The sequence below is a fragment of the Littorina saxatilis genome, linkage group LG13 (assembly GCF_037325665.1).
Source record: "Littorina saxatilis isolate snail1 linkage group LG13, US_GU_Lsax_2.0, whole genome shotgun sequence".
Lineage (NCBI taxonomy): Eukaryota > Metazoa > Mollusca > Gastropoda > Littorinimorpha > Littorinidae > Littorina > Littorina saxatilis.
In genome coordinates, this window is record NC_090257.1 from 26,996,729 (window position 1) to 27,009,634 (window position 12,906).

At 42.9% G+C, this 12,906-nt stretch overlaps 1 protein-coding gene and 1 long non-coding RNA gene across 2 annotated transcripts; one reads left to right on the plus strand and one right to left on the minus strand.

Moving 5' to 3' along the window:
• The first annotated feature begins 502 nt into the window (after positions 1-502).
• On the plus strand, positions 503-6,949 carry LOC138945406 (lambda-crystallin-like). Its single transcript, XM_070316839.1, has 6 exons — positions 503-566; positions 1,969-2,203; positions 2,624-2,788; positions 4,355-4,549; positions 5,182-5,287; positions 6,340-6,949. The coding sequence occupies exons 1-6, from the start codon at positions 508-510 to the stop codon at positions 6,573-6,575; spliced, it is 996 nt and encodes a 331-aa protein (XP_070172940.1). The 5' UTR covers positions 503-507; the 3' UTR covers positions 6,576-6,949.
• Positions 6,950-7,906: 957 nt separating this feature from the next.
• LOC138945409 (uncharacterized) lies at positions 7,907-9,806 on the minus strand. The gene is made up of 2 exons (XR_011448986.1): positions 9,687-9,806; positions 7,907-9,001 (listed from the first exon to the last, which is right to left on the minus strand). It is a non-coding gene; the product is annotated as an uncharacterized lncRNA (long non-coding RNA).
• Between the last annotated feature and the right edge of the window lie 3,100 nt (positions 9,807-12,906).

Here is a 12,906-nt window from a genome sequence, read left to right on the forward strand (position 1 = left end):
TAAAGACCTGATTTTCTGAGATTGTTTTTAGTCTTGACGTTTCTACTGTACTTGTGTCAGCTGCAAGACAACATAAACTGTACTTCTCCCTCTTTGTTTAACTATCTTCTACCTGTCTTTGTTTGTCTCTCACATACAACGCCTTGGATGCAGACCCAGACAGAGAGGCGGATAAATTATACACCTGCACGCAGACAGACAGACCGACAGACAGAGGAACACGCACACACACACACACACGCACACACACACACACACACACACACACACACACACACACACACTGAGACACACACAGACACACACACACACACACACACACCCGTCACCTATCATTTCACTTTATCATCGCAAAGCCACTGCATACAATCTTTCCAGTCAAGGTTTCTACCGCAACATAACCGAAGCAAAAATACACTGTGTACATTTGTGTACATACGGTACATTTGCACCCACACAACCAACACCTGATAACAACCGTGAAGACATTAGTCACTCTCTAACAAAATGGCGGACACATCGAAAGCAGACGCTGCGACGATGAACAAAATTGCCATCATAGGCAGGTAAGCGCTATATTTACTGAAATATGATCTGTTTGCTTGTTTCAATACTTGATTGAGAATGAAGAAAACAAGCTGTATGACATAGTTTTGCAGAAACAGCGCTTTTATTTCTCAGGTAAGCTATTCCAGAACAGGTTGTTAAAGCGGACTGTCTTCTCGTGAACATCATTGTGTCAGAAACGAAACATTCGTCCAAGACTTTAAAATAGGAAAAGACTGGCATTTTTCTTCCTGGATGGTTAAACTTAAAAACAAAACAAAAAATAAAAATAAGAATACAGTCTGACGCTCTCTATGCAGAGTGTTTTTTTTATTTTTATTTTTTTTATTTTTTATTTTATTTTACTGCTTTTCATTCGTAATTGGCACCTGCAACATTATTTCAGCACAAAATACCACGACTGAGGCAGCTACACGAGGAGGTTGAATTTTGGTATCTACCCATGACCTGCTTCTTTGTCTCTGCTAGCTGAAGTAGGTGAATACGCTGCGGATTTCACGGTTACCGGAGCGTATTCCATGGTTACCGAGCCTCGTTTTCCTAGCTTTCCTACATCCGCTACAAAAACAATTTTAATTCATCCGCAAAAGCGATTCGCCAGAGACACGGGAATACATGAAAATCGACCCTCGGAAAAATATGTCAGCTATCAAGAACTCAGAGGTGTGTAATAAATATGTATTTTCGCGCGAAAGCCCAGGCAGACATGTGGTGTTAAATACGACCGCTTACGCAGGATGGAAGCTATCTTTAAATACTGATTACAGTATACACTTGAGAGATTTACTGATCGTTAACATGCTAACAAAGTGCAGACCTTAGCGTCACTGTCATTGTCAGAGAATTAGGTCAAGTAATTAAACAGTGAAAGCAAGGTATGTATCACATTATGGAGATAATGAGGCATGGCTGATTAAAATACAGCTTAGTCTAGATATGGGTCAATTATTTTGATAAAGAGAGAGAGAGAGAGAGAGAGAGAGAGAGAGAGAGAGAGAGAGAGAGAGAGAGAGAGAGAGAGAGACACACACACACACACACACTCACACACACACACACACACACACACACACACACACACACACACACACACACACACACACACTTACACATACGCACAAACATATATACAGAGACAGAGACATCGCGATAGAGCATGTGGGTGCGATGTGTTGTATTGCCAATTTAAAGAACACTGCACCAGATTTACTAGTAATATACTATTTGATGTGAGCATATATGTGTAGAATGTCTCTGTAAAAAAGCAAGCTGTCACTGTGTTTCCATTACTTTTGCTATCAACATTTCAAACGTGAATACAAAAGAACAAACAGAAGGCACTCAAAAACGCCTCGACATATTACAGACATAATAACTCACAAAAACGATACATGCTTTCAGTGGTCTCATCGGGAAAAGCTGGGCAATGCTCTTTGCTTGCTCAGGATATGACGTCATGTTGTATGACGTAATCTCAGACCAACTGCAGTCCGCCCTAGTGGACATCGAGGCACAGTTGTCTGCCCTTTACAAGGAAGGCCTTCAAAGAAGCAGTTTGACCTTGGCCGAGGTTAAAGGTCATATTTGCACAACCACCATTCTCGAAGAATGCGTCACTGGAGCCATCTACATCCAGGTTGGTTTTGTGTGTGTGTGTGTGTGTGTGTGTGTGTGTGTGTGTGTGTGTGTGTGTGTGTGTGTGTGTGTGTGTGTGTGTGTGTGTGTGTGTGTGGTGTACGTGTGCGTGCGTGTGTCTGTGTGTGTGTATTCGCGTGTGTGAAAGAGATATGATAAGAGTTAGGGTTGGGGTTGCAACGCGCAGTAAGCGAGCCGGGGAACGAAAGAACAAATTTAGACCAGTAAGACCAGTAAGACCAGTGAGGGCAATTGGATAGAAAGTAACTCCTCAAAGGAAGCCACTTGAAGTTGTTGATTGAATGATGGGCAATATATACCCCTCACTAAGTCATTTGCATGGTATTTGAATAATCTTTTCAGTTCTAGTTGTCAGAGCTGCAATTATAACGAAGCTTCTTCACGTATTGTGTGTTGCAAGGAATGTGTCCCCGAAAACAGGGACCTAAAGCGTGACGTATGGCGACAGATCGATGACGTCATTACGCCTGATGACGTCGTGTTCGCCACCTCCACGAGCGCCATCGTGCCATCTCTGCTGTCTGACCACTTGAAGAAAAGACATAGGTTTATGGTGGCCCATCCGGTAGGCAAATTCTCTTTTCTTAACTCGAGGCGAATTGGGGAGGGTGGGGGGTGGGGGGGGGGGGGGAGGAGGGGATGTTGTATTTAAGATAACTTTATTGTGTAAAACTCCGTCCCTCGCACCTCCGCCTCGAAAATAAAAGCGCTGGCGTCAAAAAAGACAAACAATCCTCGATTACATACATGGGCAGTTTGAAAGTTTTGTTCTTTATATAATCTCTTCTTCGAGAAAGATCATTGTCTCGGTGATTGCATGGTGGTTCAGTGAAAGTAGGCTTACTTATGAGGCAGTGAATATATGTTAGTATTACATGTCGTTAACGACACAACTTACAGCTATTGACTCACCTGCATACATACATATAGAACGTAGGCTACCACTCGAAAACTAACCATTCCAGGGGCGGAGCAGTTAAGCCCGAGAGGGGGGGGGGGGGTTACAACCTGGGGTCCAGGGGTCGGTAGAGGTGGGGTACCGTGGCAACTTGGGGGTCTGGGGGGCAAAGCCCCCCTGAAGCTGAAGAATTTTAGCTATCTTATAAACAGTTTGTGGCTTATCCTTGATTTTAAACATGATCAACTGGTGTCAGCAGCCACTCATTATTTCTTTTAAAGTTAGTATTAAATAATGGCAATCTATCTTCCATGATATCTGCTCCCGACATCATATAGTATGGTTAGAAGAAAGACGTCGCATAGGATTGGCAGTTAAAACTGTACAAAAATGATATTGATTAAACAATTAACACTTCCCCCGTCTTTACAGACAGAAACAACAACAACATTCACAAACATTTGTTTTTGTTTTTTTTGTTGTTTTACAGCCGAGGGGGGGGGTCTGGAATCCTTGTAACCACCCCCCTAATCCGCCCCTGCATTCTGTAGAAAATGAGTTTTTCATGCTCAAATCATACCCACAACACACTTTTTTTCTTGAAGGCCAATTGATTTAAACAAGATTTTATTAAGGAAATACAGGGTGGCATGTATTAAATTTGTGAACCTGCGTTAGTCATCATCTCTCCGCCCCCATCTTTCTCGATTTCCTTCCCCGGATATTGTTGTTGTAATTTAAAGCACCTTGCCGTCCCCGTTTACCTCCTCTGATTCTGTTGTCACATTCTTTACTTTGTTTGACATTTCTAACAAGGGTATTAGGCCCCAAAAAAAGTCTGTTTACGGTAACATAGGTAAAACAAAAATAGGGTCGGTAGGTCGGGATTTTTTATTTTTGTAAATTTTTTTTCCCAAAAAAACATATTTTTAAGTTATTTTGCCAAAAGACAAACTTTGTTTTAAAAAATTTTTTTCCCCCCCAAATGCCAAAAAAAAGTCTGGGGCCGCGCGAAAAAATAGGGTCGGTCGGGATACCGTAAACAGACTTTTTTTTTTCCTTAGTACTCTTTTGACCTTGACAGCACATGAAAAAGCAATTCCAATGTAGATGTAAATATGTAAGCACACGTAGTATTAGCATACAGTAGCGTGTTGTGTGGTACAAAGTGTTTCTACTGAACTAAACATATGCCACCCGATATCTTCTGATTATATTTTCGCGTATTCAAAGGCCAACCCACCGTTGCTGAACCCGATGGTGGAGCTGGTGCCCACGCCCTGGACAGAGCCTGCCGCGGTGGACAGGGCACGGGCACTGATGGAGGTCATAGGCCAGGTGCCCATCGTGCTCAACAAGGAGATCGACGGCTTCGTGCAGGCGCGCATTCAGGCCGCCATCATTCACGTTGCCTGGCAACTCGTCAGCGTAAGGAGAGGGAAGCGGGTGGGAGTGTTGGCCGTGGGGGGTTGGGGCCGGTCGGGTGTGAGAGTGTGGGGTGGGGTGTGAGAGTTGAAGGCAGACGGATGTATAAGGATTTAAATGAGGAGGGGGAGTGAAAAGGGACGTTGGGCAAGATTGACGGAAACGGGGACGGGAGTCGTAAAATGTAAGTTAGCGTGAACACATCCCCCGGCTTTACAAGATTAAAGAAGGTATTTTCTATAAAACGATTGAGGTAGCAAAAACATGCACGATAAAACAGAATGAAAGAGACAATGAGAGAGAGAGAGAGAGAGAGAGAGAGAGAGAGAGAGAGAGACAGACAGAGAGAGAGAGAGAATGACAGAGAGAGAGAGAGAGAAAGAGAGAGAGTGAGAGACAGACAGACAGACAGAGAGACAGACAGAGACAGAGACAGACAGAGGGTGGGAGAGAAAAAGAGAAAGAGAGATAGAGGGAGAGAGAGAGAGTGAGAGAGAGAGGGAGAGAGACAGAGAGACAGAGCGAGAGACAAGACAGAGCCTGAGACATCTCAGTACCAGTCACTTCACAGTACACGCACACACTACTATAACATTACGCAGCCTTACAGAATGCTGGACCGCGTTACTTTTCAGGAGGACTATGTGGACGTGGAGAGCCTAGAGACGGCCATGAGCGAAGGGCTGGGAGGATGGTACGCCTTCATGGGGCCCTTTGACGTCGAGCACATCAATGCTGATGGTATGCATACCAGGGGCGGATCCAGGGGGAGGGGGGGGGGAGAGGGGGGGTTGGGGGTTCCGGAACACGCCCCCTCCTGGCCTTAAAAAAAACAAGAAAAAAACCAACAACCGATGGCTCAGATTGCACCGGATTGCTTCATTTTCCTTGATTTTTATCAAAATGTTCCTGGGTGGGGGGGGGGGGGGGGCACGCCCCAGGACCCCCTAGGAGCCGGCCTTTGTTTTCCAAGTGACGGTTTGAGAAAAAAGTTGGGTAATCTATTGGCTCAGGTTACACCAGATCGGTCAATTATTGTCCTTGTTTTGATCCAAAATTGTCTTCTTCAATTTTCTTTTTGGGAGGTGTTTTAGGGTAAGTTTCCTGGCTCTGAGTGCACCAGATTGCTCCATTTCCCTTGTTATTATCAAAATACCGGGGGGGAAAGCCCCCGGACCCCCCTAGGAGGTTCGAACGCTTTGCGCCCTCAACTGAACGCTTCGCGACGTCATATTGTCCCTAACAAAAATGTGAACCCCCCCCCCCCTCAAAATGTGATCCGCCCCTGTATACCCAAACAAATCGCGTGCGCTTTCAACCGAACCTCCTAACATCCGTTGGGCTCTTGTTCGGCCAAAGTGTAGCTGGAACATCTTGGGTTCTTGATCGGCCTAACCTTAAAAAATCACTCGGGCTCTTGTTCAATCTTACCTCAGATTAAGGTGAAGGAGTGTGTGTGTGTGTGTGTGTGTGTGTGTGTGTGTGTGTGTGTGTGTGTGTGTGTGTGTGTGTGTGTGTGTGTGTGTGTGTGTGTGTGTGTGTGTGTGTGTGCGTGTGTGTGTACGTGGGCGTGTTCGTACTTGTTTGCACGCGCGCGCGGTCGCTCAAGCGTGTGTTTATGAAACCTCCCGTTTTTCACAGCATTAAAAAAAAATGAATATATAGATGACACAAAATTGAATTAAACCTATAGATCGGGTTTTACAATTGACATAACTCGTCCTATTCAACCATCTGAGATGTCATACAGCTTTAACTCTCATCAGTGTCTTTACCATGTTTTGTTATTAAAGGTTTCGTGGACTCGAGCAAGAAGTACGGAGCTATGGTTGAACAAGTCCAGAAGACATTCCCCAAACCGGAACTGATGCAAGGACCGGCAGCCGAAAAGCTGACACGTGACCTCGAGCAGTGGACTCCGAGCAACCGATTGGCCGACAGGTGTCGCTGGCGTGATCGGCGAATGTCAGCACTACTGCAACTGAAGCGCAAACTGGACGAAGAAGGGAAGAGGGAGGAGCTTAAATGAGTCGCAATGCAAAGATTACTTTTTGTACAAACAACGAAAATGTACTCTCATTACTATGCGTAAATATACTTCTTACTTCCATATCAATGATCGCGAATCAAAAATGGTTCTTTACATCCGTGCAGGCCTCTCATGCTCAATCCGTTAAGGACAGAGATGGCGCGAACATTGAAATGGATTGTGTTACTATGGACAGTTTTTCAATTTATTTGAGATCATTGATAAAAACCTCATCTTTCTTTATTTGGTGTTTAACGTCGTTTTCAACCGTTCAAGGTTATATCGCGACGGAGAAAGGGGGGGGATGGGATAGAGCCACTTGTTAATTGTTTCTTGTTCACAAAAGCACTAATAAAAAAATTGCTCCAGGGGCTTGCAACGTTACTGGGAGAATGCAAGTTTCCAGTACAAAGGACTTAACATTTCTTACATACTGCTTGACTAAAATCTTTACAAAAATTGACTATATTCTATACAAGAAACACTTAACAAGGGTAAAAAGAGAAACAGAATCCGTTAGTCGCCTCTTACGACATGCTGGGGAGCATCGGGTAAATGCTTCCCCCTAACCCGCGGGGAGAATAAAAACCTCATACATTTTGTTTTTCTTTGAGAAAAACAGAAAGTCCGATTCAGATAAGTAGAACATGGTTATATGATTAGAATATACACGCTACGGATTCTGTGAAATGTGTATGTTACAATGCAGTCATGGAATACCAGAATTAATTAATCGTAAGTAATATTCATTTCAAGGGTTAACTTGTGTTGACATATACAATCTGTGGGTTGCCATGTACATACAGATAATTATGGCATTTACGTGTTACATAGCCACCAAATCGATGGGTTAAAACCAGAACCATCTAACTGGATTTCCACCATTTTGAGAAATGGCCACTTGAAGATTTCAACCCCTTATAAAAAATAGTAAACACAGGATTGTAGCCCTCATATTTTACACACTTGACTTAGAGGAAACACTGGTCATGCACACCAGTAATCAATTTAATTGAACAACTTTTTCATATGCAAAAAAGGTATAATTTGTTCTGCTTCCAGAATACACTCCTGCTCTTTTCTCAGTTCTGGAGCTAGAAAAGCCCAGTGCACCATAGCTGCTTCTGACTTCCACACAGACCCCACTGTGGCCTGTGCTACAGCAGTCAGAAGCAGCCTCCTCACACATAGCATGTTCTGCTTCCAAGCAAAGCTTATACTGTACATTAGTTCAAATCGTTTTTCAAAGTTTATTACCGTCATAAACAAACAAATGTCAAGTCACTTGCAAAAATATCATCAAGGACTCATGTATTCATTCATTGTGTGGCCTAATGAACGCAACACGCATAAATAAAAATTAAATTGCCGGTACTTTTCATAGCGAAAAAAAAACACATAACAAAAACAACACACACACAAAACTCTCTCTGAAATCATTACACTTTTTTTATTGTGTTTTTCAAGAAATCCCAACGGTAATCTTATGTTGTATCAGCTCGTTTTGCGTTACGCACAAAACTACACACCCAATAACACTAACAACAAACCAAACGAACAAAGCAGCAAACAAGCAAACAAACAAACAAATAAACACAAGGCTGAAGGCGCATTTTAACCACACAATGCAAATGGTATTAAACAAAATCACGAGCTTTAGATCCTGACTGCATGCTACTCTGTTCATTATCAAGAAAACAAATTGGCATTCTTACCTTTTGTTGTACTTTCCTCTTCACAAAAATGTTGTGCACAAAGGTCGAAATAAATAATACACATTTTGCACTTTTAACAGTCGACCTCCTGTACTGCTTTTGTCTTAGCCGTTTGACCAGTTATTCCTGTGTAAAATTCATCTCTGAGTGTCTTCGCTTTTCGAACACACCTTTTCTCGTAGTCCCGGGTTGCAGAGTCTTTAAGTTCGGCTGAACTTCTTCTCAGGAGGTGTCACATAGGATGCTTCCTTCATCGATGACAGAATTTTCTTTGTTGGGGTTCCATAAACAGATGGAAGAGATGCTGTGGTAGTTTCACCTAAAGGAGCAGTGTCTGACATATATACTACAAGCTGATGTGGAAGCACACACAGGAGAAAGATGTACAGGAGTTGGGTAGCTTGATTCATTTTTGAGGGGTGGAATCACAATCAGCAAGTATTGGAGTTGATGCATGACTCGAACAGGAGGATAACCCCCATTCACCATGTTCTCAAAAGGATCTTCGATTGAAGAAACAGCACAATCGTCATATTTTGGGGTAGATTTTGCCAATGGAGACGCATCAAAGTCATCAGGTTTCACTTTTAGCATTGGCAGAAAGGAGATTATGCAACCGTAATCCGTGAATCCGAAGGACAGTTTCCTGAAATGCATGGTGCTTCTTACTTGCCTGGACGGCCTGATGATTCATCTCCTTTCAAACAGCGTCTGCAAAAGACATGGATACTATGAATGTTATCTCCTTTGAACAGGCAATTACTACATGTACTTCTATTTTAAAATTATTAACCGATAATAAAAAAAAAAGGTAATTGCCTCCGTATTATCGCTTCTGCGTTAAAACTTTGGATAGTTTTCGTGTTTCTATTCACACAAACAAATGAAACATTAGTACTTGATTACACTCTGACCACAAATGCTCATCAGTTTGACATTGTGATAACCTCTGAATAACAAAATATATTAGAGTCAATTAAACTGACAAAATCCATCAACCAAATCATTCATCTATCCATCTTTACAAGCATACACAAATACTGTAAACACTCACTTACATTTTTTTAATTTTTTAACAAACACTAAAGAGCTGCATGGATACACTACAACATTAAGGCATGAGCACATGCACACACCGCCACACACAAACACACACTGACACAAACAAACACACACGCGCGCAAGAACATTCACGCTGAAACAAACACATTTACCTGCCTGTGTTTTACAATTAGGAAAACAAAACACAAAATTTGAAAAAGCTAGGAATCAGTTTGCAGATACAGGATTTAGACTGAATCAGAAGGTTAATCCCCTATATTTAAAAAAGGAATCTGAATTTCAGCTTTTATGGTCTGTTCAAATGGGGAAAAACATAATACTTGAAGATACTCACTTGAATCTGTGTCCTGACTCGAGCAACAGCCAAATTGACTGTGCAGCAGATGTAAAAATGGCAGAGAGCTGTTCTCTGTTCCAGTGTTTTCAGAAAGTGGACCATCCTTTTGTCAGTTTAGGACACCACACCCCCCCCCCCACCCCACCCCACCCCCTTGCACCCACTTTACCACTAACCCCCCTCCCCTGCCCCAACCCCCTTATTACCACCCTCCTCCCTCAATATCAAGGGACTGCATCTTTTCCAATTCATTCTTCATTCACTCTTTATCACAGGAAAGTTAATTGTGTTTCAACCCTGTACATCCGGAGTCAGGAATTCGGATACTGACACTTGACAGGTGTCACTGACCTGTTTTAGTTCCCACAGTCTATCAAATTCCTTTTTCTGTCAACAGCAGACTCTACTACTGCTAGTTACACTATTCTGTGTGCTGGAGGAAATCCTACACCACACAGAAAGGGTCAAGACCAGATACCACTATCGCTAATGTGCGCTTATCTGGCTGCGCCGTGAACAGGAAAAATGACTGTGACACAGCAAGCAGAAGAGGTCAGGTGACGATGGCTGCATCTGGCTCGCTGTGAAACACTCCCTTCCCCACAGGCCTCAGTAGCAGAACAGACTAAACTGAACTTAGCACGTTCTGCTTCCAACCTGGATGGAGTTAGAGGGTTCTGCTTCCAAGATGAGCAGGAGAAATGCTTGGAGCCAGAACAAATTATGACTTATAAATACGCAATTATGCAAGATTTTCAAGAATCCTTTACAGAAAGTGAGAATCATGTTACCATAAGTCAAATAACTATAAAGTTGCAAAACAGGTTATTTTGAGGTAATTGGTTCTGGTTTTAGCCCATCGAAATATTCACTAGTAATTTTCAAGACATTGTTCCATGATTCTTTTTTTGCAATTGTTGTGAATACATTGGTAATATATGCTGGTCGGTGTTTTGTTGTTGTATATTTGACAACATTGTATTCGAAGAAAATGGCATAGTGTCGAACATTTCTTCTGATAGACGATTTTCGGAAAGTGGTCAATCAGGGTTTATATTGTGATCAGGAAAAGTTGTGCACCTTCCATACGGTGAGGTAAAATACACGTGGCCACTGATCAGTATCAGAAAGCGATTATAGCAGCAGTGAATACTTTGCTCCGATGAGCATATTTTCGAAAGCCAGTGGGCACTGCAAAAAGTGCTCTTCAGAGCTGATTTTAGACTGTGTGAAGTCTATGATCACTCGCTTCGCAATGGTTTGAAATGTTGTTTCAAAGGTGTACGAAACTTCAAAGATCAATAAAACCACGACAGGGTTATTTCCCCAAACCGTCTATTCAAGCTTGTCCAAGCCGACACGTGTGCCGTTTTGGTCTAGTTCTAATTATCTCTTAAACTTTTGTCCAATACATATCTTCTTCTTCTTCTTTTTCGTTCATGGGCTTAGACTCCCACGTTCACTCATTTTTTTAACACGACTGGAATTTTACGCGTATGACCGTTTTTACCCCGCCATTCAGGCAGCCATACGCTGATTTCGGAGGAGGCATGCTGGGTATTTTCGTGTTTCTATAACCCACCGAACTCTGACATGGTTTACAGGATCTTTTCCGTGCGCACTTGGTCTTGTGCTTGCGTGTACACACGAAGGGGGTTAAGTCAATAGCAGGTATGCACATAAGTTGGCCTGGCAGATCGGAAAAATCTCCACTCTTAACCCACCAGGCGGCAGCGACCGGGATTCGAACTCACGATCTCCCGATATATGCATGCATACATGCACGCGCGCATGATCTCTCTCATGACCTTTCTCTCACACACACACACATACACACACACACACACACACACACACACACACACACACACACACACACACACACACACACACACACACACACACATCCAGCCCTCCATGCAAACACAACAGAACTGTTCATTCAGTATAATTGGAATGTGGCAAACATATTTCTTGTCAAACACCATAACGACTGCATACACAGTCGACAACTATGTAGCCTACGTCTGAATTCAATTCAACAGCAATACAAATACGACGGATCAGTTGAATATTATTATAAGGTAGTATCTGTTGTTGAAGTAAAACATATCCCATTCACAAGACCAACTGCATTTAAACGTTTCAGACATTTCCTCATTGCCACAATTTCTACTGAAGCCAATGTTCACTTTTCCCGAAACTAAACACATTTCATTTCACATGAAAAACGAAGAACAGCAATCGACTTTCTCATAGCCCTCGCCACCTTTCTCCTCTTTTCGTGAACACACCCTTTGACCCAGCCACCCGCACACACACATGCAGACACACACACACACATGCAGACACACACACACACACACATGCAGACACACACACACACACAAACATGCAGACACACATACACACACATACATGCAGACACACACACACACACATGCGGACACACACACACACACACATGCAGACACACACACACATGCAGACACACACACACACACACATGCAGACACACACACACATGCAGACACACACATGCAAACACACACACATGCAGACACACACACATGCAGACACACACACATGCAGACACACACACATGCAAACACACACACACACACACATGCAGACACACACACACACACACATGCAGACACACACACACACACGCACACACATGCAGACACACACACACACACACACACACACACACACACACACACACATGCAGACACACACACACAGACACACACACACACATGCAGACACACACACACACACACACAGACACACATGTAGACACACACACACATACACACACACACACACACACACACACAGACACACACACACACACACACACATGCAGACACACACACACACACACACACACACACACACACACACACACACACACACACACACACACACACACACACACACACGAAGAACTGAAATAAGATTTGTATTTATTAGCAAAGATAATGGCAAACAAATAATGGTGGTTTTTTTACATCTAGGCACCAAAAGGGGACACGGCAGTGCAAAGTTTTGACTTTATTTGTTGCTGAAACAGTTTCCGCTAAAGATATTCAAAGGTCTTTTGGAAAACAATTTCATCCCTTGTCATAAAAACGGCCAACACTTGCCCAAAAAAAGGAAGAAATTGTCTTAATGTTGATACTTCCACAATTTAGCATATGCAACAATGGGG

Bases quoted from the DNA above. Each gene is read 5' to 3' on its own strand.
- LOC138945406 (XM_070316839.1), top strand. From the start codon at position 508: ATGGCGGACACATCGAAAGCAGACGCTGCGACGATGAACAAAATTGCC. The intron at 2,789-4,354 runs GTAGGCAAATTC...GCGTATTCAAAG, and splicing joins GGTTTATGGTGGCCCATCCG to GCCAACCCACCGTTGCTGAA. The intron at 5,288-6,339 runs GTATGCATACCA...TTGTTATTAAAG, and splicing joins CGAGCACATCAATGCTGATG to GTTTCGTGGACTCGAGCAAG.